Source organism: Anabrus simplex, chromosome 2, assembly GCF_040414725.1.
Source record: "Anabrus simplex isolate iqAnaSimp1 chromosome 2, ASM4041472v1, whole genome shotgun sequence".
NCBI classification, from domain to species: domain Eukaryota; kingdom Metazoa; phylum Arthropoda; class Insecta; order Orthoptera; family Tettigoniidae; genus Anabrus; species Anabrus simplex.
In genome coordinates, this window is record NC_090266.1 from 1118544690 (window position 1) to 1118571609 (window position 26920).

A 26920-nucleotide genomic window follows, 5' to 3' on the forward strand; every position below is an offset into this window, starting at 1 on the left:
ATAGCAGGTGAGGCCGCCTGAGCGAGGTGCTGGTCATCATCCCCAGTTGTTTCCCACGACCCAAAGTCTCACGCTCCACGACACTGCCCTTGAGGCGGTAGAGGTGGGATCCCTCGCTGAGTCCGAGGGAAAGACCTACCCTGGATGGTAAGCAGATAAAGAAGAAAAGAAGAATAACAAAGGTTCAATAATGAACAATATCATGGTGGCAGTGAGAGCGAGCCGTACACTGCCATGCTGAACGTGAGCCACTTTTTTGACGTCACGGGCCGAGCCTTGTGGCCTCTCTATCTAGTGCGGTCTTGCTCGGACTCAGCGAGGAATCCCACCTCTCCGCCTCAAGGGCAGTGACCTGGAGCGTGCGACTTTTGGTCGGAGTAATACAACTGGGAAGGAGGACCAGTACCTCGCCCAGTCGGCCACACCTGCTATGCTGAACAGGGGCCTTGTAGGGGAATGGGAAGGAAGAGAGAATGAAGCGGCAGTGGCCTTAAGTTTGGTACCATCCCGGCATTTGCCTGGAGGAGAAATTGGGAATCGAAACCGGGCCTTCGAGGATGGCAGCTAATCACACTAACCACTACAAAAGAGAGGCGGACAATTATTTATTTGTGTCTCCATAATGTGGTGAAGTTTGGCCTTCTCTTACACTTAACCAACCTAACTAACTAACCCCTTGGCACTACAGCCCTTGAAGGGCCTTGGTCTACCAAGCGACCGCTGCTCAGCCTGAAGCCCTGCAGATTACGATTTGTCGTGTGGTCAGCACGACGGATCCTCTCAGCCGTTATTCTTGGCTTTCTAGACCGGGGAAAGAATTATGTAAATAAATTCATTTCACTAGGATTTGAATAAACAAGAAAACGAATAAAGAAACAAGCAATTTTGGGCAGTTTTTATGGAATTGCATTTAGGTTGGAAATGATTTTCGAAATATTATTTTTTAGTTCGATAGAGCTCTCCAAGACTCACAATTTGTCAATTTTCGGCACAAATGGGGAAATTGTTTAATATTACGTTTTTCGTAATGTGGGTACCCCTACTTTGTCTGCTGAGAGATGTTTTCAACATTAGAAATTAAAAAGATGACTAGCGTACAAGTTAAAGAGGGAGGGATAGTCTGACCGCTCGCTGAGCACGTGACGCGCTGCAGTAGCTTGGAGGTCGCTGGCCAGGTCCGACAGTGTGTGCCTGTAGCTCGCCATGTACATCCCGCTGGTGCTGCTACTCCTGGTCAGCGATATCCGCCTCCATGCCACCCCTGTCCAAGAGAAATACGATCAGCGGCAGACGGGCGAGGTCAATGTGCAGCTCGATCTGCGGAACATTGAGGTGCTGGCCATCCTCGGGGACTATGAGGTAAGTCACACTTAATTTTTTTTTTTTTTTTTTTTTTTTGCAAATTGCCTTACGTCGCACCGGCGCAGACGGGTCTTATGGCGATGATGGGACAGGAAAGGCCTAGGAATGGGAAGGGAGCGGGTGTGGCCTTAATTAAAGTACCGTGCCAGCATTTGCGTGGTGTGAAAATTGGAAACCACGAAAAATCATCTTCAGGGCTGCCGACAGTGGGGTTCGAACCCACTATCTCCCGAATGCAAGCAATTCGGCATTTACATTGACTAGTACCGTATCACAGTAGTCTAAAATTGGGATTAATTTTAATTTAAGGATTTGAAGAAAAGCATTCTATTGATATACAGCTGCATAAATCTTTCTACGTCCGCCTCTGTGGTGCAGTTGTTAGTGTGATTAGCTGTCACCCCCGGAGGTCAGCGTTCGATTCCCGGCTCTGCCACGAAATTTGAAAAGTGGTAGAAGGGCTGGAACGGGGTCCGCTCAGCCTCGGGAAGTCAGCTGAGTAGAAGGGGGGGCGGGTTCCATTCCTTCCTCAGTCATCCACGAAGTCATTTTCCGTGGTTCACATATTCCCATCCCCTCGCAAGGCCCGTGTTCAGTATAGCAGGTGAGGTCGCTTGGCGAGGTACTGGCCCACCCACCCCCCCGCCAACAGTTGGATCACAGGACACTGCCCTTGAGGAGGTAGAGGTGCGATCTCTCGCTACGTCTGGCGGGAAAAACCAATCCTGGAGGGTTAATTAAGTAATAATAAATGAATATTTCTAAATACAAATAGTTGCATTCTCGTTGATAGAGATTCCAAGATTAATGACATGTTTACGGTACGGTACAGCAATGGCATTGATGATGATTGGAGGAGGATTGATCTCGCTTATTACGTGTAATAATTTAATTTTACAAGAGAAACATGGAACTGCTACCAGGAAGGTAATCATGAAGTAGTAGAAGTCAAGTCGGACTCTGTGGTGTAGTGATTAGCTGCCATCCCCGGAGCCCGGGTTCGATTCCCGTCTCTGCCACGAAATTTGTAAAGTGGCATGAGGGCTGGAACGGGGTCCATTCAGCCTCGGGAGGTTAACTGAGTATAGGGGGCTCGATTCCCACCTCAGCCATCCTCGAAGTGCTTTTCCGTAGTTTCCCACTTATCCTCCAGGCAAATGCCGGGATGGTACCTAACTTAAGGCCACGGCCGTTTCATTCCCTCTTCCTTGTCTATCCCTTCCAATCTTCCTATCCCCTCCACAAGGCCCCTGTTCAGCATAACAGGTGAGGCCGCCCGGGAGAGGCACTGGTCCTCCCTCCCATTTTCATCACCCTACCCAAATCTCACGTTCCAGGACACTGTCCTAGAGGCGGTAGAGGTGGGATCCCTCACTGAGTCAGAGGAAAAAACCAACACTGGAGGGTAAGCGGATTAAGAAGAATAAGAAGTAAAAGTCCATGCACCAAGGAACTACAGAAAATAAAGTCATTTCCGAACTGGATTTTACGAAATTGTGGAGATACTTCGCACATAATGTGATTTGATCTGCAGAGTACAGAGATAGGATTTTTTTTACATTGAATTAAATTATGGAACTTTATTGAAATTGAAAGGAACCAAGGCTTTTGCAAGAGGTATTGCGTGTTAAAAACATGTGTAAAATGATAGCTTTTCATGTTTAGTGCAGTGCACACCAAATGAGCTCAGTCTGTCCGGTGTTGTCGAAAGTGAGCGATGCCTAATTTGCAGAATATCTAACATAAGAATTTGAAAAACTTTCATTGTATCTAACGTAACAAAATAGTCCGATCATTTCGGTGGTCAACATACGATTTAAAACGACAGTCAAATTTCAAGCCTTACTTACATGAGGAGAAACACGTCTTGCGCAGTATGAGGTCGCAGCATGAAAGAGCGCATGGGACAAGTAAGCTACAAAAACGCATCAAACTCGATTTTGTCCATGGGGGACATAACACGGTTTACTTCGATACTCCATAAATAGTGCCAGCTGAGTGGCTCAGATAGTTGAGGCTCTGGCCTTCTGACCCTAACTTGGCACTTTCGAACCTGGCTTAGTCCGGTGGTATTTGGAGGTGCTCAAATACGTCTCGGTAGATTTATTGGCATGTTCAAGAACTCGTGCGGGATAAAATTCCTGCACCTCGGCGTCTCCGAAAACCCTAGAAATTCTGTGACTTCGTTCTAAATGCGCCAATGTCAAAAACATTTGATGTTATTTACACTCATCCTACTTGAGAACAGAGTGGCTTTAGTGTATAAACCAACAATAATTGTCGAGAGGATTCGTCGCGCTGACCACCTGTCACCTCGTTATCTGCAGGCCTTCAGGATGAGCAGTGGTCGTATGGTAGAGAAAGCCGATCAGGGCTGTTGTACCATGGGGTTTGTTTTTATTAATGTTCTTAACTGACTAAATGACAGTGTTTCAGTCACTTTTTATTGTAATCATTTCACTCTTAAACATGAACAAACCGGATGAGTTAGCTGTGCGGTTAGGGGCGCGCGGCTGTGAGCTTACATCCGGGAGGTAGTGGGTTCGAATCCCACTGTCGGCAGCCATGAATATGGTTTAACGTGGTTTACCATTTTCACACCGGGAAAATGCTGGGGCTGTACCATAATTAAGTCCACGGCGCTTCCTTCCAACTCCTAGGGCTTTCCTATCCCATCGTCGCCATAAGACCTATCTGTGTCGGTGCGACGTAAAGCCACTAGTAAAAAAACTTGAACAAATCAATTATTGCTTATTAATTTATTACATACATACATATCCCCCGTCGTGCCATCTACACGATTGGTCGGCTAACTTATTAATTATAAATGTATTATTGTCATTAATTTCATTCTCTCTCTCTCTCTTAATCTGTTTACCCTCCAAGGTTGGCTTTTCTCTCGGACTCAGTGATGACCGAGCTCGATAGCTGCAGTCGCTTAAGTGCGGCCAGTATCCAGTATTCGGGAGATAGTAGGTTCGAACCCCACTGTCGGCAGCCCTGAAAATGGTTTTCCGTGGTTTCCCCATTTTCACACCAGGCAAATGCTGGGGCTGTACCTTAATTAAGGCCACGGCCGCTTCCTTCCCACTCCTAGCCCTTCCCTTTCCCATCGTCGCCATAAGACCTATCTGTGTCGGTGCGACGTAAAGCAACTAGCCGGCCGGACTCAGTGATGGATCCCACCTCTACCGCTTCAAGGGCAGTGACCTCGAGCGTGAGACATTGGGTCGGGGGATACACCTGCTATGTTGAACAGGGGCCTTGGTGGAGGATGGGGTGATTGGAAGGGACAGACAAGGAAGAGGGAAGGAAGCGGCCGTGGCCTTAAGTTGGGTACCATCCCGCCATTTTCCTGGAGGAGAAGTGGGAAGCACGGAAAAACACTTCCAGGATGGCTGAGGTGGGAATCGAACCCACCTCTACTCAGTTGACCTCCCGAGGCTGAGCGGACCCCGTTCCAGCCCTTGTACCACTTTACAAATTTCTTGGCAGAGCCGGGAATCGAACCCGTGGCCTCCGAGGGTAGCAGCTAAGCACACTAACCACTACACCACAGAGGCGGACATTAATTTCATTCACTATCGCAATCTTCACTTTCTTCATCCCACTGCGATTCTCAATAACGAACTGAACGATTGCATTAACTTCTTTCTGGAACAGGGATGAAACGGGTGATTATTGTTGAGATATAATCTCTGAACTATTGAGCTCGTATATACAAATCCTGGCATTTCTAATAATATATCATCCATTTTTTGTTATTCGAAGTGACAGGATATCCACCTGTATCAAATTTCTTGTGCACGTATTTATTATAAAGGTGATTTTTGTTGAAGCCCTTCTACACTTACAGGCAGTTTTCTAGGAACGATGCGAATTAAATTAGCCCGCTCTCTTGGAAGTTATAGCCTACTTCAACAAATGTTGATTTTTTCGATTGCAGTATGGTACTATCTGTTTCCAAATGGGTAAATCCTGCTTCAAGGAATTGGAGATATATTCGTATTTTGTCCCATGCAAGGATCACTATACAGTTAATTTCGTAAGACTCATCCTGACCACCTCAATCAATAAATCACTACTGATCTGCATTTAGGGCAGTCGCCCATGTGGCAGATTATCTGTGTGTTGTTTTCCTAGCCTTTTCTTAAATGATTGCAAAGAAATTGGAAATTTATTGAACATCTCCCTTGGTAAGTTATTCCAGTCCCTAACTCCCCTTCTTATAAACGAATATTTGCCCCATTTTGTCCTCTTGAATTCCAGCTTTATCTTCATATTGTGATATTTCCTACTTTTAAAGACACCACTCAAACTTATTCGTCTACTAATGTTATTCCACTCCATCTCTCCATTGACAGCTCGGAAGATACCACTTACTCGAGCAGCTCGTCTTCTTTCTCCCAAGTCGTCCCACCTCAAACTTTGCAACATATTTGTAACGCTACAGTTTTGTCGGAAATCACCCAGAACAAATCGATCTGTTTTCTTTAGATTTTTCCAGTTCTTGAATCAAGTAATACTGGTGAGGGTCCCATACACTGGAACCATACTCTAGTTGGGGTCTTACCAGAGACTTATATGCCCTCTCCTTTACATCCTTACTACAACCCCTAAACACCCTCATAACCATGTGCAGAGATTTGTACCCTTTATTTACAATCCCATTTATGTGATTACCCCCATGAAGATCTTTCCGTATATTAACACCCAGATACCTACAATGATCCCCAAAAGGAACTTTCACCCCATCAACGCAGTAATTAAAACTGAGAGGACTTTTCCTATTTGTGAAACTCACAACTTGACTTTTAACCCCGTTTATCAACATACCATTGCCTGCTGTCCATCTCACAACATTTTCGAGGTCACATTGCAGTTGCTCACAATCTTGTAACTTATTTATCACTCTATAGAGAATAACATCATTCGCAAAAAGCCTTACCTCGTATTTACCCCACAAATATAATGGTTCAAAATTGGTATAATCTTGGTTTAAAGGCGAAGCATGTTTGAATATTTATATGTGTGTATTTCGAGATGCTATTCCTACTATTGAACGTTTTTGGTGTATCTATCGAAGCAAGCATTGTGGTACATTTGTGGAGTAATCTTTGTCCAACCTTGTTGCAAAATTAGTGCATATTCTTTCTCATTCACCCCTCAAAATATTGTACAAAATTGGTATAAAATTGGTAACAACAACTATAAAGTCATATTTCTCTGCTGCAGACTGACACCCCCACCCATGGCACTACAGCCCTTGAAGGGTCTTATCCTACCAAACGACCGCTGCTCAGCCCGAAGGCCTGAAGATTACGAGGTGTCGTGTGGTCAGCACGACGAATCCTTTCAGCCGTTATTCTTGGCTTTCTAGACCGGGGCGCTATCTCACCGTCAGACAGCTCCTCAATTCTAATCACGGAGGCTGAGTGGATCTCGAACCAGCCCTCAGGTCAGGTGAAAATCTCCGACCTGGCCGGGAATCGAACCCGGGGCCTCCGGTTAAGAGGCAGGCACGCTACCTGTACACCACGGGGCCGGAAGACTGACACACGCTTTACCTTAAATTGATTTGTCACTTTTTAAACAATAAAAGTTTGTATTCTTAACTGACATTTCACTTTATTTAAACTTTAATTTTTAATTCATGTTTTTGGTTTCGGGCCCCCTGCGGCCGAGACCCTGGGCATTTGCCCCCTTTGCTCCGCCCCCCTTGTCGACGGCCCTGCCTCTCGCTTGGCAGAATTACTCACATTACAAGGAAACTTGTTGATGAGTTCCTCTATTATGTGGAATTCTGTTTGAGTTTACCGCGCCAATCCTCCGTTTCTTCTCCACAATCACCCTTATTTTTTTCTGAGTCAAGCGTTCCTTTGCAGTATTTCTTGACCTCTCAACTTGTTGCTTTTCCTCATATACACTATTTACCAAGAATTGGTTTTCTGCTTCTTTTTTCAAGCACAACTAACCGACTGTAAAGAAACCTCTTTTACCTGCAACTGTCTTGCCATTTTAACTTTGCCCATTGCCGCAAGTGTGATTTCAATTATGGAGCCAAAAACCACAATGTGCATTACTGACAAACTTTAACTCTTCGCTTTATGTTTACGAGAGGCATTGGTCATTTTAATATGTTGTAAGCCGGGATAAACTGCTTTTGTATTCGTTAATAGCTTCATTTCGATTTTAAAATATGGCATGGACCCTATTAGAACCAAGTCACAGATGCCAGAAACTGAAAATTAAAATGAACTTGAATCCATATACTCCACCTCTGTGGTGTAGTCGTTAGCGTGATTAGCTGCCACCCTCGGAGGCCTGGGTTCGATTCCCGGCTCTCACACGAAAATTGAAAAGTGGTACATCGGCTGGATCGAGGTCCACTCAGCCTCGGGAGGTCAACTGAGTAGACGGGGGTTCTATTCCCATCTCAGCCATCCTCGAAGTGGTTTTCCATGGTTTCCCATTGCCATAGAAAGCAAATGACGTGGCTGTCCGTTCCTTAATTAAGGCTACGACCATTTTAGGCTTGTTCTGCCGTGTGGCCACCGAACATTTAAACGAGTTATTGTGGCGGCAAGCACATAATGGCACTCGGTATTACTGTCTTTATACTTGTTTCCTGTGGAGATCCAAGGTGCGAATAGGGTTTCTGAGAATTTTTGTCCACTTAAACTAGGCAAATGCAGGAGTAGTCCCAGTGCAATTAAAACTTACTGTCACACAAATAACCACAGACACTGCACCCTACTGAAGACCAAAGATGCTTGATGATTTCCTCTTGAGCTATTTGCTGAGAGGAGATGGTTCACTGGGAGAAAAATATCTTTCTTTCTTTCTTTCTTTCTTTCTTTCTTTCTTTATTAATTTCTTAATCCGTTTACCCCCCAGGGTTGGTTTTTCCCGCGGACTCAGCGAGGGATCCCACCTCTACCACCTCACGGGCAGTGTCCTGGAGCGTGAGAATTCGGGTCGGGTAAAACTGGGGAGGAGGACCAGTACTTCGCCCAAGCGTCCTCAACTGCTATGCTGATCAGGGGCCTTGTGGGGGATGGGAAGATTGGAGGGGACAGACAAGGAAGAGGGAAGGAAGTGGCGGTGGCCTTGAGTTAGGTACCATCCCGGAATTTGTCTGGAGGAGAAGTGGGAAAACTCGGAAAACCACTTAGAGGATAGCTGAGGTGAAAATCGAACCACCCCTCTACTCAGTTGACCTCCCGAGGCTGAGTGGACCTCGTTCCAGACTTCGTACCACTATCCAAATTTCGTGGCAGAGCAGGGAATCGAACCCGAGCCTCCGGGGGTGGCAGCTAATCATCTTTCTTCCTTTGAGAGTCTTATTTTTCTTTCTCGCTTCTTCCATTACCTCTTTACAGGAAGTGATTGTAATCTGCTGTGCTTTACAGATGTATGAAGATTACGAAGATTACCCCGAAGTCCATGTTCCACCAGATGTTTCTGGAAGTTCACCTACAACTGAAAGAGAGAATGTGACCATTTCGGTGGGTGTACAACAAAATGGTACTTCATCAACAACATCGTCTCCACCCGGCGAACCAAACACTCCTTCCAGCAAGAGACGATGTAGTGAAGGCTTTTTCAGAGACCGTCGTGGCCGCTGTAGGAAGGAGAAACCAGCTCTAAACTTCCCGTAAGTACTCTGCAGTCTCAACTTTCAAGTAACTGTGACGGAGATTTTCTTTTCCAAATTTTTGGCTTTCGGTCTTATCGCCCATGCAGCCAGCTACAATTATGTATTTTTCTTTTATTAATTATGAATTGAGCTTATACAATTGAGTCGTACACCCAGCCCGCGATGCCGACGAGGTTTAAATCCCCGTCCCGACCGGGAATCGAACACGAACCGAAGACCTCTACACCGACCATTCAGCCGAGGAGGCGGATATGCGACGGATGTACTCGGCTAAACACTTCCTAGCGAACCCGTCTTGGTGGTTCAAAATCGCGTATTTCTCTTTCAAAATTAGTTGAGCTGCGTCTGGGCCTTTCTCACACTTCTACATGATTTTTCACTCGCATCAATCAATCAATCAATCAATCAATCAATCAATCAATCAATCAATCAATCAATCAATCAATCAATCAATCAATCAATCAATCAATCAATCAATCAATCAATCAATCAATTAATCAATCAATCACCACTGATCTGCATTTAGGGCAGTCACACAGGTGGCGGATTCCCCATCTGTTGTTTACTTAGTCTTTTCTTAAATAATTGCAAAGAATTTGGAAATGTTTTGAACATCTCCCTTGGTAAATTATTACAATCCCTAAATCAACTTCCTATAAACGAATATTTGCCCCAGTTTGTCCTCTTGAATTCCAACTTTATCTTCATATTGTAATCTTTCCTACTTTTAAAAACACCACTCAAACTTATTCGTCTACTAATGTTATCCACATCATCCCTCCATGGGTAGCTCGAAACATACCACTTAGTCGATCAGCTCGTCTCCTTTCTCCCAAATGTTCACAGCCTAAACTTTGCAACATTTCCGCAACGCTACTCTTTTGTCGGAAATCACTGAATGTTGTTCTTATGCGATACTGGTTCTAGCTTGTGTCCATAGGCTATCTCTTACTTGTCATCAATGGTGGTGAGGTTAGGGCTCACATCGCTTTACAGTGAAAATTATCAACAATATTAAATATAAAATACTCATTTGTAATATATTTACGATATGCTTTAGATAAGTCTTCATTTTTAATATGAAATCGAAATAAATGCAACGTAAGAGCCCTTTTATACTAATATATAGGCTACAAATCATTAGTCAAACTACTAATATGCTCAAATTTATGAAAATAACTATGACGTTTACTCATTCATTCACTCATCACGGTTCACCTCGTTGATTTGTTCATCTAAGAGGTAATTTCTCTGTGACTCTAAGAGTGTTATTTGGAACAGAGTTCCATAATCTAGTTCCTGTCGCAATAAATGAGCGATTCCAGGCAGCTGATCTGCTAAAGGGAATCATCAAACCAAGTAAAGGAAATGTTATCGTAAGTCTAAGATTAATGTTATGATAGGGACGGGTCTATATTCTCACTGTATTATATTGTTAACTAAAATTATATTAATGACTAATGTATAAATTGAAGTCTGTCCCACGGTCTGGAGGTAGCGACCTTCCTATCACCTGGAGGCCTCTGGTTCGATTCCCGGTTATGTCAGGGATTCCTACCTGGATCTGAGCTCTCGTTTGAAGTCCACTCAGATTACGTGGTTACTAAGGTTCAGATGTTAAGGAAAATTATTTCCTTCCTGAGCTCATTTTACCCGAAATTTGAAAAATATCTGTGAATGACGGATCCCTGACACCCCGTTTAAAGCAATTTGATGTTGCATATAAATGCATATTTCGGCCATTCTTATTGCTTTGGTCATATTTTGCTCATTTAGTATTATAAGCTCATATTTAGTTATATTTTGAGCATTTTTGGATTAAATTAAGACGTCGTTTATAACAGGATACATGTTAACTGCGTCGAGTTTCAAGCACAGGATTTCAAAATACTGTAGTACAACATTGTCGTTGGGACGTGTCTACACATCAATATATATTAGACATTTTGAACTTTATCTATACCGCTCAGAAAGCAGCTCACGAAGTACATCTCCTATGGATCGAAGGCCACGCTTGTATAACAATGACCGAGACAAGAGACCAGCTTGTGAAAGAAGACACAACTTGTGAACTCCGCCTTGAAAGGAAATGGCGTATGGCTTTTAGTGCCGGGAGTGTCCGAGGACATGTTCGCCTCGCCAGGTGCAGGTCTTTCGATTTGACGCCCGTAGCCGACCCGCGCGTCGTGATGAGGATGAAATGATGATGAAGACTACATATACACCCAGCCCCCGTGCCAGAGAAATTAACAAATGATCGTTAAAAATTCCCGACCCTGCCGGGAATCTAACCCGGGACCCTTGTGACCAAAGGCCAGCACGCTAACCATTTAGCCATAGTTCGGGCAACTCCACCGTTACAAACGGTTACAATATTGTGATTTCCTGTCCATAATTAAACAAGAGGTCTACAGGGAATGGTCTGAGTACTGGAAAATGTCACTGCTTACAAGACGATGAAAGCACTGTGCTAAAATTAAGCCCACCATTCCAACGAAACAAACAGCCGACTTAAACCACATCATACTGTCATGTAAGAAGTACTCCCAACAACAGAACCATCTGTACTCTTATTTAGTGAAGTTAAATACCCCACTGCCAATTTCAGTTGCCATCCTGTTATCAAAACTAACTCCATAATTATGCGCTGTGATATTAATTAGTAATAATAACAGTAATGTTATTGGCTTTACGTCCCAGTAACTACTTTTACGGCTTTCGGAGACGCCGAGGTGCCGGAATTTAGTCCCGCAGGAGTTCTTTTACGTCCCAGTAAATCTGCCGACACGAGGCTGACGTATTTGAGCACCTTCAAATACCACCGGACTGAGCCCGGATCGAACCTGCCAAGTTGGCGTCAGAAGGCAAGAGCCATTCAGCCCGGCATATAATTTAGTATTAATTTAAAGGATATGACGTTTGTTACAACCTCGAAATGTATAGGTACACACACCATAAATGTATGCTTACTCTGTAAATACTGGCCGCATGGTCTTCCGAGGCCTAACGCCGTTAGTAGTATTTAAAAAATACTGTAATAGATGTATTTTTCTTTTGTTTCGCGAAACATATAGGTAACAAGTTTAGAAGACGTGATGCTGTACGAACTGACGCCGATAGATACCAAAAAGCATGCTAATACTTCGTTTTCTTGGTTACTTTTTAGGAAACCAGAGTGAGAACTGCACCTCAGGGCTATGACATACCTATTTTTTTTTGCTTAGTTGCTTTACGTCGCACCGGCACAGATAGGTCTTATGGCGACGATAGGACAGGAAAGGCCTAGGAGTTGGAAAGAAGTGGCCGTGGCCTTAACTAAGGTACAGCCCCAGCATTTGCCCGGTGTGAAAATGGGAAACCACGGAAAACCATCTTCAGGGCTGCCGACAGTGGCATTCGAACCCACTATCTCCCGGATGCAAGCTCACAGCCACGTGCCCCTAACCGCAAGGCCAACTCGCCCGGTGACATACCTATTGTAGCTCTGTCAGTTTGTGTCAATCGCTAATCACTTTAGGGCACGTTCAGTTATTTAATTATTAGATACAACCTATGGAGGACCATTTTACACTGCTAATAATCTTCTTCTTCTTAAGCTGTTTACCCTCCAGGGTCGGTTTTTCCCTCGGACTCAGCGAGATATCCCACCTCTACGCTTCAAGGGCAGTGTCCTGGAGTTTCAGACTTTTGGGTCGGGGGATACAAATGGGGAGTATGACGAGTACCTCCATCAGGCGGCCTCATCTGCTATGCTGAACAGGGGCCTTGTGGAGGGATGGGAAGATTGAAAAGGATAGACAAGGAATAGGGAAGGAAGCGGCCGTGGCCTTAAGTTAGGTACCATCCCGGCATTTGCCTGGAGGGGAAGTGGGAAACCACGAAAAACCACTTCCAGGATGGCTGAGGTGGGAATCGAACCCACCTCTACTCAGTTGACCTCCCAAGGCTGAGTGGACCGCTTTCCAGCCCTCGTACCACTTTTCCAAATTTCGTGGCAGAGCCGGGAATCGAGCTCGGACCTCCGGGGGTGGCAGTTAATCACACTAACCACTACACTACAGAGGCGGGCACTAATAATTATCACATATTTAAATGATGATGATGATGATGATGATGATGATGATGATGATGATGATGATGATGATGATGCTTGTTGTTTTAAGGGGCCTAACATGGAAGGTCATCGGCCCCTAAATAAGTATAAAAGAAAACAATCGGTACAAATAACAATATCAAGTATCAACAGTAAATTATTAGCAATAACAATGTAACAAGAATGGGAGCGAAAACTGGCAAGAGTCAGTTACAGAGTTAGCAAGAAGATAGGTCGTGGGTTGTATGGACGGAAGAAAACGGAAAAATGGAGAGAACTTCAAGGGAATCTTTTAATTTTGTGTTTGAAGGATGCGGAATGTGTGAACATGTCAGCATCGGGTAGCGAGTTACCAATGGTAGTGAGACCGTGGAAGATAGTGTGTTGTTGTAAGGTTATGCGCGGACGTGACACAAAATGAGTATGCCGGTTGCGTGTTGGGCGTGGGAGTGACGTGCATAGGGAAGTATGTTGGAAGAGTATTGCATTTGGTGTAGCCAATTATTATTTTATGTAGGTAACAGAGATCGGAGAACTGTAAACGACTTCTCAGGCCAAGCATACCCTGGTAGTTCAAAATGTCACATTTAGTTTTGTACTTAAAAACAGGACCGCGAGTCTTAACAATGAAGGTGAACAAATTTAAAATTGGATGTTCTGTTAGGGGCGCGCAGCTGTGAGCTTGCATCCGGGAGATAGTGCGTTCGAATCCCACTGTCGACAGCCCTGAAGATTGTTTCCGTGGTTTCCCATTTTCAAACCAGGTAAATGCTGGGGCTGTACATTAATTAAGGCCACGGCCGCTTCCTTCCCCCTCCTAGCCTTTTCATATCCCATCGTCGCCATAAGACCTGTCTGTGTCGGTGCGACGTAAAGCCAATAGCAAAAAGAAGTTAAAATTACTAATTAGTTGAAATATGTTTGTGATAGCAGATGAGGACCAGATAGGGGAGCAAAAGTCAAAAAAGGGGAGACCATAGGAGACAAAGTGTAGTTTTAAAGGCGTTAATATTATATCATAATAATGTTGGTAGTACTCTAATATTTACAACATATCACTAAATTTCATCTTCGGCTCCATGACTAAATGGTTAGCGTGCTGGCCTTTGGTCACATTGGTCCCGGGTTCGATTCCCGGCATGGTCGAGAATTTGAACCATAATTGGTTAATTCCCCTGGCACGGGGACTGGGTGTATGTGTCGTCTTCATCATCATTTCATCCTCATGACGACGCGCAGATCGCCTGCGGGCGTCAGATCAAAATACCTGTAGCTGGCCTCGCCATTAATTGTTACTAAATTTAATTTTTAGGTCACATTTAGCTAGTTTTTAGAGCATATTTGCTTGCATATTTTGTACTTCTCCAGGTACCCTAGTGATTACAATTGAGGAGCTATCTGACGGTGTGATAGCGTCCCCGTCTAGAAAGCCAAGATAACGGTCGAGAGGATTCGTTTTACTGACCTTGCATCACCTCGTAATGTGCAAGCCTTCGAGCCAAACAGCGGTCGTTTGGTGACCAAGATCCATCAATGCTGTGTGAGGGTTTGTTGCATAAACCTTATTTTGCAGTTTTCCCCGATAAATACAAATCGCAAACCGTAAGATCTTGGAATATTGCGGGCCACAATGGTTTACTAATTACCCTGTTGTCGAAAATTTCCTCAATTAAACTTAAAAACTCGTTAGCCGTATGCGTGGTTGCCGAGTCTTGCTGGAAATATCCAGATTGGCATTGACTGTCCGTCAATTGTTAAAAAATGGTACGAGAATGTCATTCCTATATCTCTTCCCAGTGATGATGGTTTCAAAAACTATAGGCCCTTTATCCTGTCTGCAGTTACTGCCGCCAACACTCCCGTTTTCACACTCTAGATGAACTCAAACAGAATATCACGAGAGAAATCGAGGCTATGTCGGTAGATGAACTAATGCGTATGAATGAAAATTTCCTTAGTTGAAGCCACAAATGTGTAGATGCAGGTGGAGCACATTTTCAACATCTTCTGTGACGAGATGAGAATTTATTGTAGTTTGATTATGCGTTGTAGTGTGTGCTTGTTATTTACATGCGATTCATACGGGCGCTCTCCCGGCCCCAAGCTCAGCGAGTTGCCGTGTGCTCGTCTGACCTTCAGCTCGCCAATCTACCCGCAGCGCTGGGCCGGCCCTACTTTGAGTTAAAGACCCAGTATTATGAAGTCGTTTTCTTCTACGCGATTCAAAATAGGTTTTTTTCATTTTTTTGAGCTTTGATATTCACATGAGTAATAGGAGGGTGAACTTTATTTTTAAAATTGGCATAGATGGCAGAACTTTCCTCCTTGCAACATAAAAGCCTTTTCTTATGTTGTTAATATAATGTAAATGAAGGCAGGAGCGAATTCATTTTAGACTGCCTTCACACGTTCCGGTACTACACACTGCAGTCAAGTTAAACGACTGTCGCAATCTGTGGGCGATATCACCCGCAGAAACGTCTCTGGCAGTGGTCGAACGCAATTCACACGTACCACTTTGCAGCCACACGCCAGTGATAGCGCTGCGAACCTCGCGCACGCCCACTCACACTGAGCCCGTCGCTTAAGTGCAGCCAGTATCCAGTAATCAGATAGAGGGTTTGAATCCCACTATCGGCAGCCCTGAAGATGGTTTTCCGTGGTTTCCCATTTTCACACCCGGCGAATGCTGGGGCTGTACCTTAATTAAGGCCACGGCCGCTTCCTTCCCACTCATAGCCTTTCACTATCTCATCGTCACCATAAGACCTATCTGTGTCGGTGCGACGTACAGCAAATTGTAAAAAAATGCTGCCCACTTACTTCAGTCGTTCCCTTTGTTTCCAGCCGGTGATACGTATTTCCGCTCTATTAATGAATTATTACTATTATTAAATAATTAAAAACTTGTCATCGTACATTCTGAAAGACTGACACACTAAATGAAAGTGACTTTCGCTCCTGTTTTCTATAATAGGATAGATCCAATAAAATCTATTTCGATGACGCCGTCATTGTACCCGCGCGATACAAGTAGGTGAATATTGATAAGTGGCATCCACACTACAGGAACAGAGAAATCCTACGCTTGTATTACAATAAAACAAATTAACATTTCTCACGGAATTGTTAACCAGTAAAAGGTTTTTCTTACGGCTAGTTGTTTTGTGTAAGGTATTAACAGCTTCGTGAACGTCAGATGACGTTCTGGGAAATGGCGTTAATAAAGATTAGTTACATTTTTGGACGTTGCGTCGAATGCAAGTGATGTCGCTGATATTTGAGGGGAGTTCTCCCGCATGCTGCCCGTTTCCCTTATTATCGCTATTGATGGTATTTCGAGCAAAATTGAAGTGTTTCCTAATATTTTTCTACTGGGCGAATTGGCCATGCGGTTAGGGTCGCGCAGCTGTGAGCTTGCATTCGGGACATACAGGTTTCGAATCTCACCGTCGACAGCTCTGAAGATGGTTTTCCGTAGCTTCTCATTTTCACGCCATGCAAATGCTGGGGCCGTAGTGTTAAGCACTGGAAATACTTAAGTTTTATGTGATTTTTTTTATATGATGCTGGATTTGTAATGTTAAACTAGTAGTATTTCTTGCAATATTTTCCTTCCATGGAATTGCATGTTGTACTCTTGTTTGTTTGTTTGTTTGTTTGTTTGTTTGTTTGTTTGTTGTTGTTGGGTAATTATGTTAACTTTCCCTTATTATTACACTACTGTAAGTGATCATTCCCACCGGGTATTTCCCATTTGCTATGCATAGTTAATAATAATAATTAAGGGCACGGTCCGTTCCCTCCGTACTTCTAGCCTTTTCCTATCCCATCGTTGCCATAAGATCTACAGCATCTGTGTCGGTGCGACGTAAAGCAAATTGTAAAAAAATAGATATACTTTTGATCCATTTCACACTATTTAACGATTCATATATAAATCTCGTTCATGATTATATTCCAAAGTATGAATGATGGTTTGAGGTGCCACTTTACTGCTCGAGCCACTCTTTTCTTCATGTTTTCGAAAAATCAATCATTTCCAGAAGGTTTCCATTTTGACTGGCCTACAGGGATAAATCAGGCGGCCCCGTGGTGTAGGGGTATCGTGCCTGCCTCTTACGCGGAGGCCCAGGGTTCAATTCCCGGTCAGGTCAGGGATTTTACCTGGACCTGAGGGCTGGTTTGAGGTCCACCACTCAGCCTACGTGATTAGAATTGAGGGGCTACCTGACGGTCAGATAGCGGCCGCGGTCTAGAAAGCCAAGAATAACGGCCGAGAGGATTCGTCGTGCTGACCACAGGACACCTCGTAATCTGCAGACCTTCGGGCTGAGCAGCGTTCGCTTGGTAGGCCAAGGCCCTTTAAGGTCTGTAGTGCCATGTTTTTTGTTTTGTTTTTGTTTAATTGTAGTCTGCAGATACTAATTACCGCTGAGATACTAATTACCGCTGAGAGTGTGGAGCTGGAGACGTCGGAGACATTGGGCAGATAGCAAGCAGGTTGTTTATGTATGGTTCTGTGGAGAGACAGAGGACCTCCCATCATTGGAGAGTAGTACCTGGATGCACCCATGGCGGACTTCACCTAACGCAAGAGTTTCCTTACTGAACTCATTACGTAGTTTACCAATCGAACATTTTAAGAACATAAATAGAAACTCACCGCACAGGGGTTTATTGTGAGTCTTAAGCATATATTAAAACATGACCTGAAATTTCCAAAAGAAAAAGGTTGGACGTTTATAAGAGACTAAAGGAGTTAGGGAGGGTTGCAAATTTGTAACTAAAATAGGTAGCTTGTAACTTCCCAGAATGTGACATTGCATATTCGATGAAAAATAACAGTAAAACTGTTGACATGATATGGACTTTTGTCGTGTCAAGAAAACCAGCTGAAACTCTTTACTTTTCGCAGAGAACTTTGCTCCGCGTCTTCAGAAGAAAATCTCGACTGTTCACGAGGAAGTCTTCTACAATAACGAGGGTTTGAATTTAAGATAGTTTTACCGTTGAGCTGTAGTGGTACGCTCGTTCGTCACCAGGTGGCTCTCTGTATGCTGGCACAGCGCTTCAAGCGGGAGCTGTCGAAAACATTAAGCTCCAATGAAGATGTTATATCACACCGTGCGTGCGTGAGGAGTATCAGAGAGGACATCAGACGAATCACAGACATATGTGGTAGAAGAAATAAATAGGAACTAATAAACTAAATAAAATGCAACAAAAGACGCCGGGATAGAATAGAACTGAGTTGAAGAATGGAAAGAAAGTATGTGGAGAAAACCATAGGATGATAAGGATGTGAGACGGTGTGGAAGGACGGAGGTGTGTGTGTGTGTGTGTGTGTGTGTGTGTGTGTGTGTGTGTGTGTGTGTGTGTGTGTGTGTGTGTGTAACCGGTGCACACACTTTATGAAAGCATGACACTAAATACATAGCTTGGAATGAACTATGAATGTTAACAATAATAAAACGGTTTTGCAATGGATATAAAATGTAAAAAAAAGTTCATGTGAATAATTATTGGTGGCATCCATCATCGTAGGGAACCTGGACGTTAAAATCACCAAGCATGCACGTTTGGAGTAAACTTTCCTGATTCTAAATGTATCTTCCTGCAGCAACACTCCCTCTCACCTAACAGTACATTGCTGTACCTTAAGGTACACTTGTATCATGAGCATTTCATTCCTTTAATTGCCTGAAAGCTTACAAGGAATATTTGCAAAAGTCTGCTTCTTCCTGCCCGCATTAGCAATCTCCAATTTTTTTTTTTTTTTTTTTTTTTTTTTTTTGCGGGGCTAAGTATTTTCTTTTGGAGATTCCATTCTAATAAGGTAAATTACTTTTAGTATTATTGGTGGTGGAGATATGAATTGTTAAATGTGATTTATTTCTTTTAGCACCCCTCTCGTTGACATTCCACTACCCTCCTCTTCAATCACTCAGACATGGTACAGCCATTCCACGTACAGTATTTTGTTTCTCATTTGCTTGCTTCAGTTCGTTGTGTTTTACTTCATCTTCCGTTAGTACGTAGGTTTTCAAACAAATCATAATTTCGTGTGGCTATTCTCCAACGAGGGTAGATGGTGTTCTGAGAAATGCGTGTTATTGTGGGGGAGGATAGTGTTGTATGTGGTTTTCGAGTTTCTGAGATGTTGGAGACGGCACAAATTCCCAGTCTCCGAGTCATAGAAATTAACCATTTAAGATTAAAATCCGTGAAACGGCCGGTAATCAAACTCGGAGTTCTCTGAACTGAAGAAAATACGCAGACCATTCCGCAAAGGATTAGAACAATTTTCAAAGTTGGGGATGCAGCAAATTTCTCTGGGGATAAAAAATGAATTAGATTAGAAATGCACAAGATACATTACATGTTTTGACGAACTTAATTGTGTTGGAAATACTCCTGGGCCAGCATATCTGAATGTGAGCATGAACAACTCCATTTAAAATAATTTAGGGAATGTTCTTGTCGCAGTTCTGCATTGCAATTTCTAACTTTGAGCCAAAAAGCGTTGAACAGCCAGGTTCCTTTCGATAGAACCTACTAATTCATTTAATTTCGTGTGGCTATTTCTAGCCGAGTACAGCCCTTGTAAGGCAGACCCTCCGATGAGGGTGGGCGGCATCTGCTATGTGTAGGTAACTACGTGTTGTTGTGGTGGAGGATAGTGTTATGTGTGGTGTGTGAGTTGCAGGGATGTTGGGGACAGAACAAACACCCAGCCCCCAGGCCATTGGAATTAACCAATGAAGGTTAAAATCCCCGACCCGGCCGGGAATCGAACCCGGGACCCTCTGAACCGAAGGCCAGTACGCTGACCATTCAGCCAACGAGTCGGACAGAACCTACTTATAAGATACATGCGTGTCTGGTATGTAAACAATTAATTCAAAAGTAAATATTTCAAAATAACTTCGTTTTGCTATTTCTGATATTTCATCAGGTTTTGATAAACCTTCAGAAAGCAGGCCTTTCCGGGACAATGAACTTAAACAATGAAATATTTCACTTTCTGCACATCATAGATAAATATCTCAATACATTTATATTGGTTTAAACTTTTTTAGTTTTACAGGTATTATTGGAAAAATTGAATCTTGAACAAAAGCTGCTACGTAGTATGGACAAATATACAGAGCGAAGTGAATAAGAACTGAAGCTATGGCTATTATTTTAATGCGTGGGAGGGCTGACAAGGTCGACCAGAGGACCATTGCACTATTCCTCATAAGCACCGAGCCTAAATAAACTAGGCTGTGGACAAGGTCGACCAGATAGCCGACGGGATGGTGGTGGTGTTGGTGGTTACTGTTTTAAGAGGAAGGACAACTGCGCAACCATCCTCTATGGCTTGATAGTGTATTATTTGTTAGAACACAGAACCAATTGATGAGTTCGCTGCAAGTGCCCTGTAACCCTGATTAGGGGGGTCTTCCACTTTCCGTATCACTGGCGTCCTCTTATCTCCATTTATATGAGTACAAAATTAGAAAACTCTACAATTTTGTACAGTGTCTAACAATAATATATGTCCAAATTTTCAGGATTCGTTCCCCACACGTACGAGAAGAAAATGTGTTGTATGAATGTGGGTCCAGACACGCTTTATTTCAATGTTAGAATTCACTTTTTAAAACTCTACGTAGGAAACACGCAGGAACAGAAAATACCAGCATATCATGTGAAATGTTTGCTTTGATAAGTGCATTCATCCCAAATGCGCTGATGTGTATCTTTGGTCTCTTGGTTACGTCTGGTTGCGCTGTAATTGTTATATTCACCGCCAGTGTTTTGTGTTTAATTTGATCGAAGGTAATGTTGCCATGCGACTCACATCATTGACTTCCTACACGTAGCATCAACACTTTAGTAGTCCGGCTCCTTGGCTGAATGGTCAGCGTAGTGTTCTTCGGTTCAGAGGACCCCGGATTAGATTTCCGGCTAGTTCGGTGATGGTTAATTCCCTTGGCTCGCAGACCGGATGTTTGTGCTATTCCCAACATCCCTGCAACCCACACACCGCACACAACACTACCCTCCACCACAATAACACGCAGTTTCTAGTGCATGGCAGATGCCACCCATCTCCATCGGAGGGTCTGCCTACAAAGGCTGCACGCGGCTAGAAATAGCCACGCGAAATTATTATGAATTCTTTAGTGTTAATTAGAGACTTGGCAGCAGTGTTCATCTCGGGTTGGTTTCCGGTGTACAATGTGCAATGTAAGTGTACACAAATGCTGAGTTGGCCAATGCCCACTTGATGTTAGTAGTGATCTTAGAGGAATACCAGATCAAGCGCTGATTGGTTGTGGCCAATAACGTGACTGATGACGTCACACCGTGAGCTGAGTCCTGATTGGCCGGGGGTGTGGGGAAATTTGAAATTTTGGCGCGGCTGTGTCTGACAGCTCTCATGCCACGTGGGGGCGTGTGCTGCATTCTGGAGGGTGATTTTAAAAACTAGAATACTGCAGGTTAAGGTGTGCTAACCTGACAGAGGAATTGCCAACTTTTACATACCCAAATTCAATGCCGATAAGACTCCAGACTTACCTTAACTGACTTACTAAGCAACATGTCGGCTATACATGGGGACAAATGATGACAGTTCTGGCAGCTTCTTCTCCTTAACCGGCTGCCCGTCCTGACACTAACTTAGGCTTTTGGTACAAGGGCTACTATGCAAGATGGTTGCTGTACATTACACATATGGAAAGTTCCATGCTGTCTTATGAACGAACCATTCCTTTACGTTGCTGCTGTTGATTTTATTAGGAGCTGTGTAACATCGCGGTTATCAGCCTTGGGCACTTATAGGTATGTAGAAATTTTATGATAACCTGTGTTATATTACTAACTGTAGTAGTGTGTTAAAAAATTTTAAGGTTGATTCTAAGTCGGGTCGAGGAGCGAAGTATTTAAAATGAAAACGCAAAGCATCAAAACAAGCTTTTTGCATTTGCACTATAAGCTTATAGCTACTGCAATTCCCCACATGATGTTAAAAATCGACCACTCACACCAGCTTCGTCCAATCTACCCCAGAAGCGCTTAAACAAAGTGCCAATACGATGTCTTCTAACACCCTATAATGTCCGATCATGCCCAAAGGAAGTCGTATCATGTAAAAAAATAGGTACCAAAAGAAGCTCTATAGCACCTAAAACAGGTTCTATTATACACAAAAGGTACCTTGTAGCACTCAACAAAGTCCTACGGGTCTGCGAGGTTAGCCTGGAGTGTCGAACTCGAAGTAACAAGTTGTAAGCCCCTAAGTCATCTCTCCACCTTCCACAAAATAAATAAATAAATAAATAAATAAATAAATAAATAAATAAATAAATAAATAAATAAATAAATAAATAAATAAATAAATAAATAAATAAATAAATAAATATGTGTAGTCACTCTCTTGTTCCAAATTCCAAACTCAGCTCCAAGTCCTTGATATCATCCTCCAAAGTTATTCAATGCATAAGTATTAAATGTTACACCACCTCCCTAGTTCCATACAAACCGTGTATAGTTTCCATTTTGGAACTCAGATTCGAGTCCCTCAGGTTCCCTCCATCGTTTTCCTTTTCAAGCAATGAATACATACACAACCTCCCTATTCCAGGTATAGTCATCATCTTAGAACTCAGCTCCGAATCCCTTAGGTTGCCTCCAAAGTTATTCCTATATAAGCAGTGTATACGTATTAATCCTTTTTAACACTCTACTACAGTTACTTCTGTAACATAGGTTATCAACCAAATTCTGCAGACCTGTAAGTGCCCAAGGCTGATAAACGCAATGGTATACGGCTCCTAATAAAATCAACAATAACAACAACTTAAAAAATGGTTCCTTCATAAGAGAGCAAGAAACTTTCCATACAGGTAATGTATAGCAGCCATCTTCCCTTGCACCAAAAGCCTACAAGCTAGTGTAAGGAAGAGCAGCCGGTTAAGAAGAAGAAGAAGAAGATGAAGAAGAAGAAGAAGAAGAAGAAGAAGAAGAAGAAGAAGAAGAAGAAGCTAGAACATTCATCATTTGTCCCCGTGTATCTTGCTCAGTAAGTCAGTTAAGGTAAGTCTGGAGTCTTAGCGGCATCGAAATTGGGTCTGTAAAAGTTGGCAGTCCCTCTGCCAGGTTAGCACAACTGCACCTGTAGCTTCCTAGTTTTTAAAATCACCCACCAGAGTACAACACGCCTCCCCACATGGCATGACAGCTGTCAAATACAACCGCGTCCAATTTTCATGTCACCCACCAGCACAATTTCAAATTTCGCGCGCTTTTAAGCCCCCGCAGAGCCTATGAGGAGCCAGCTTGCGCTGTGACGTCATCAGTTACGTGACTGTCAACAGCCAATCAGCGTTTGATCTGTTATTCCTCTCAGATCACTACTGATATTGAGCATTTCGTGTAAGAAAGAGTTTCATGTTGTATGCTGACACGTTCTCTTCCAGCGTGTTTCTCATTATTAATGTACGATGTAGACTTGTAGAAAATGATGTCTAACTTGGAAATAAATCGTTTCCGGACCCATGTCCACATACTTTCTTCTTCTACATACCTTATTGGTACACACTGTAGACCGCGGGATGGAACATCGCATGCAGCCGGTAGGATGCTTTAGCGAGAGATGTTATCGAATCACTTCTTCAGTACGTAACGTGATGTCTGTAACCAGTCCTCAGCTGAAGAGGAATCTGTTTCGGAACATGAAAAGAAAAGAAAAACGGAACACACTCACTAGAAGAGAATTGATAAGAAAATAAAATATAACCTTGTGTGATGCATTGAGTATTGAAATCAATGCAGCTTGAATCATACTGCTTAATTATTTTAGACATTACATTCAATTTTTGTTTGAAGAACATTATGCGAAGTAGTTTGGAACATTTTTTTAAGAATAAAATTGCAATTTTCGTTCATTGGTATTAACTGAAATAGCCTGGAACCATTTTAATAAAATTATTTTAAATAATAAATCTCATTTGTATTTATCATCATCACCATCGATTTTACTCTCCTTCAAACCGGGTGCGGGTGTTTACTAGCCTCATCCAGTTCATCCTGTCCATCCGCAGCTGATGTTATACCTTTTAATGCCAATTTACATCACGTTTGGCAAGGTCTTTGAAATTTTGTTTTTCCCAATTATCACGAGGCCTCCCTCTGGGCCTCTTACCAACAACATTCCTTTCATAGTATGCTCTTGGGGTCCTAATTGGAGTCATCCTTCTCATATGTCCATACCATCGTGATCTGCTTAATTCTAAGGTTTCCAACAGGCTCCTGTCCAATTCAAGTTGTTGCCGAATACTTTCATTCCTTATTTTGTAAAATCATTTTTAAACAAAGAAACATTCCCTTTTCTCCCTTCCAAATATTAAATAAAATGTAAGAATATTTTTCTTATATTTAAAATTGGTTTAAGGTATCGTTGTCCAATAAACTTTAAATTTAAAAATAAAGTTTTGTTTATAATGATTGCTTGATTTCTGTAAACTCTCCCGTCCTCATTAGTTAGTGTCTTTTAGAAATGAAACAACAGTTAATCTGTGTCATTATCTTCTCGGTTAATTTGTTACTAATTTTAATCGTCAATATATCTACTCCATATTAAAAGGGATTAGCGCAGACTCTTCAATTACTTTCTTCATTGCAGATTTGGTCTTCGACTGGCTCCTAGAGTTCGACCTACGGAGTGACCCAGCCTGGAGACCAGACCATATGGAGTACTACCTTCAGTAAGAGCACAACTTCACGAACTGTACGTTGCAAGACGAGATGGATGTTCTCCAACCTCTATTAATAAGTGCCGTTCATCCGTGACAAGTGACTTACAACTGTTTAACTTAAAGACAGTAGGCCCTAATGTAAATACGTTGGCTGCCATGTGCTACATTTCTATTGTACAATATAGGACAGGCATTCCCCTCTGTCCCCAACATTTTATGTCTGATTCCGTAATGCACCGCTTTGGCGTAATATATTCTTTTCATAAAATACGATATTAATTTTGAAAGAAAGACATAGATCGTCCCTTCAGTCTTCAATAATAATAGTTTTACGTCGCATTCACTAATTTTAAGGTTTTCGGGACACGCCGGGGTGCCTGAATATTGTCCCGCAGGATTTCTTTTCCTACCAGTGAATCTACCGACACGAGGGTGAACCAGGAACTAAATTTATCACATTGATCGTTGGCGTCATCTCACTTGCTCGCAGTTTTTAAGAGTAAAGTGCCTGCAGTTTCGAAGTGGGTTTTATTCTATTCGGTTTTAAAGCGAATACGAGGAAAAGATGAAAAAAGCTTTTTGTACAACTCTATTCGTCCTTGTCTTAAAAGTTAATGAATCTCGACGTATTGACAGCTGTGTAATAAATAACTATTTATTTACCGGTAGAACTGTGTATTTTCCAAAGTTGGGAAGTCATTGAATAAAAGTAACAGGATTACTTGTAAGGATAACATTCTTAATAAGTTTTATTTGTAATCGTTACTTTTTACAAGAGGAAATCTGTACTTGTAATTTACTTCATAAAATAAAATTGTAATCGTTACATTCTAATAATCGTTACTTCCTAGTAATTGCTAAACATCGAACGGAGATAGAAACGAGGAGAATAAATGATGATGAAGATAACTCTTTCATCTCTTGTGCAGCAGAAATAATAGCTTCACCAGTACTGACTTACCCCAATGATGTTATTAAAACTGAACACGGGTATTCCTTCAAGTGCCCATGTAGGGCGACTTTTCAGTAAATGCAAAGATGTACTTTCCGCCACAGAGCTCGAGGCGTAGTAGTGAAAATTTTAGGAACCTACTATTTTAGACGTTAACTAAGATAAAAATGATGGGGAAAGGTAATTTTACAAGTTCCAATCTGTCAACGTTTAGTCCCACCTAGGGGTGTTAGATAACAACACCCATAAAATAATCCATTTTCCTTGCAAACTTTTGTATTTTTCCAGCCCCGTGCTAAAAACTCAATGATTTCCTTAAGACTAGCGTTCTGTAAAGTATTTACTGATTACTTGTTGAAAAGTAATTTGCAATTTTGAGTCAAATATTTCTAAGGTAACTTTAATTCAGCCCGATTACCTTCTTATTTTACAGTACTCTTCCCATCGCGTGCATCAGGAGATTATAGCAAAACACTGTCAAGTGTATCACTATGATTCTCCCATTCGTAACTGAATTGGATAAAATGGAAAAACTATTTGTTGTAACCTATAACTAGGCAAAACCTCCACAAAAAAGGAGAAAATAATGGAGAGGTCTGGAAGAGTGTTTCATGGTAGTACAAATGGCAGTCAATGTGTTGATATCATATTCTTTGTTAGGGGCCGATGACCCAGATGTTACGCCCCTTTAAACAAAAAGCACCATCACCATCATCTATTCTTCGTTAAATTCTACATCAGTTTAATCCAACACATCTTAGTACACATTCTAAGAGCTTCCGAGAACTTGAGGACTTTAATCGACGCTTTCTGTGATACGACGTATTACGACAGACAATGGGCAGTTGTTTAATGTTATGTAATCAACTCTTACGGATAAATTGTATCTTTTCAAGATGGATGTAGAATTCAACAAGGTAACTTTTCCCAATCACCTGACGTCGGCACTATTGCGTGTTCCTGTGGTGCTTGGTAGATGAAGAGAAGAATGAACTATATTGAGTTCAAAATTCCCAGTCTGGCCAGGAATCGAACAAGAGTCTCCCTGAACCTGTATTCTGTGTACACAGTCTTCCATACATCAAATTTGTAAAATAAACCAG

General features: G+C 42.5%; 1 protein-coding gene across 1 annotated transcript; it reads left to right on the forward strand.

The window, feature by feature from the left end:
- The first annotated feature begins 1196 nt into the window (after positions 1-1196).
- Positions 1197-26920, forward strand: LOC136863325 (uncharacterized). The gene is made up of 3 exons (XM_067139712.2): positions 1197-1359; positions 8775-9019; positions 24793-26920. Exons 1-3 carry the CDS (start codon positions 1204-1206, stop codon positions 24833-24835), a joined length of 444 nt encoding a protein of 147 aa, XP_066995813.2. The 5' UTR covers positions 1197-1203; the 3' UTR covers positions 24836-26920.

Coding starts and splice junctions, on each gene's coding strand:
- LOC136863325 (XM_067139712.2), top strand. CDS start 1,204: ATGTACATCCCGCTGGTGCTGCTACTCCTGGTCAGCGATATCCGCCTC. Junction 1,360..8,774: donor CCATCCTCGGGGACTATGAG/GTAAGTCACACT, acceptor TGTGCTTTACAG/ATGTATGAAGATTACGAAGA. Junction 9,020..24,792: donor AAACCAGCTCTAAACTTCCC/GTAAGTACTCTG, acceptor TCTTCATTGCAG/ATTTGGTCTTCGACTGGCTC.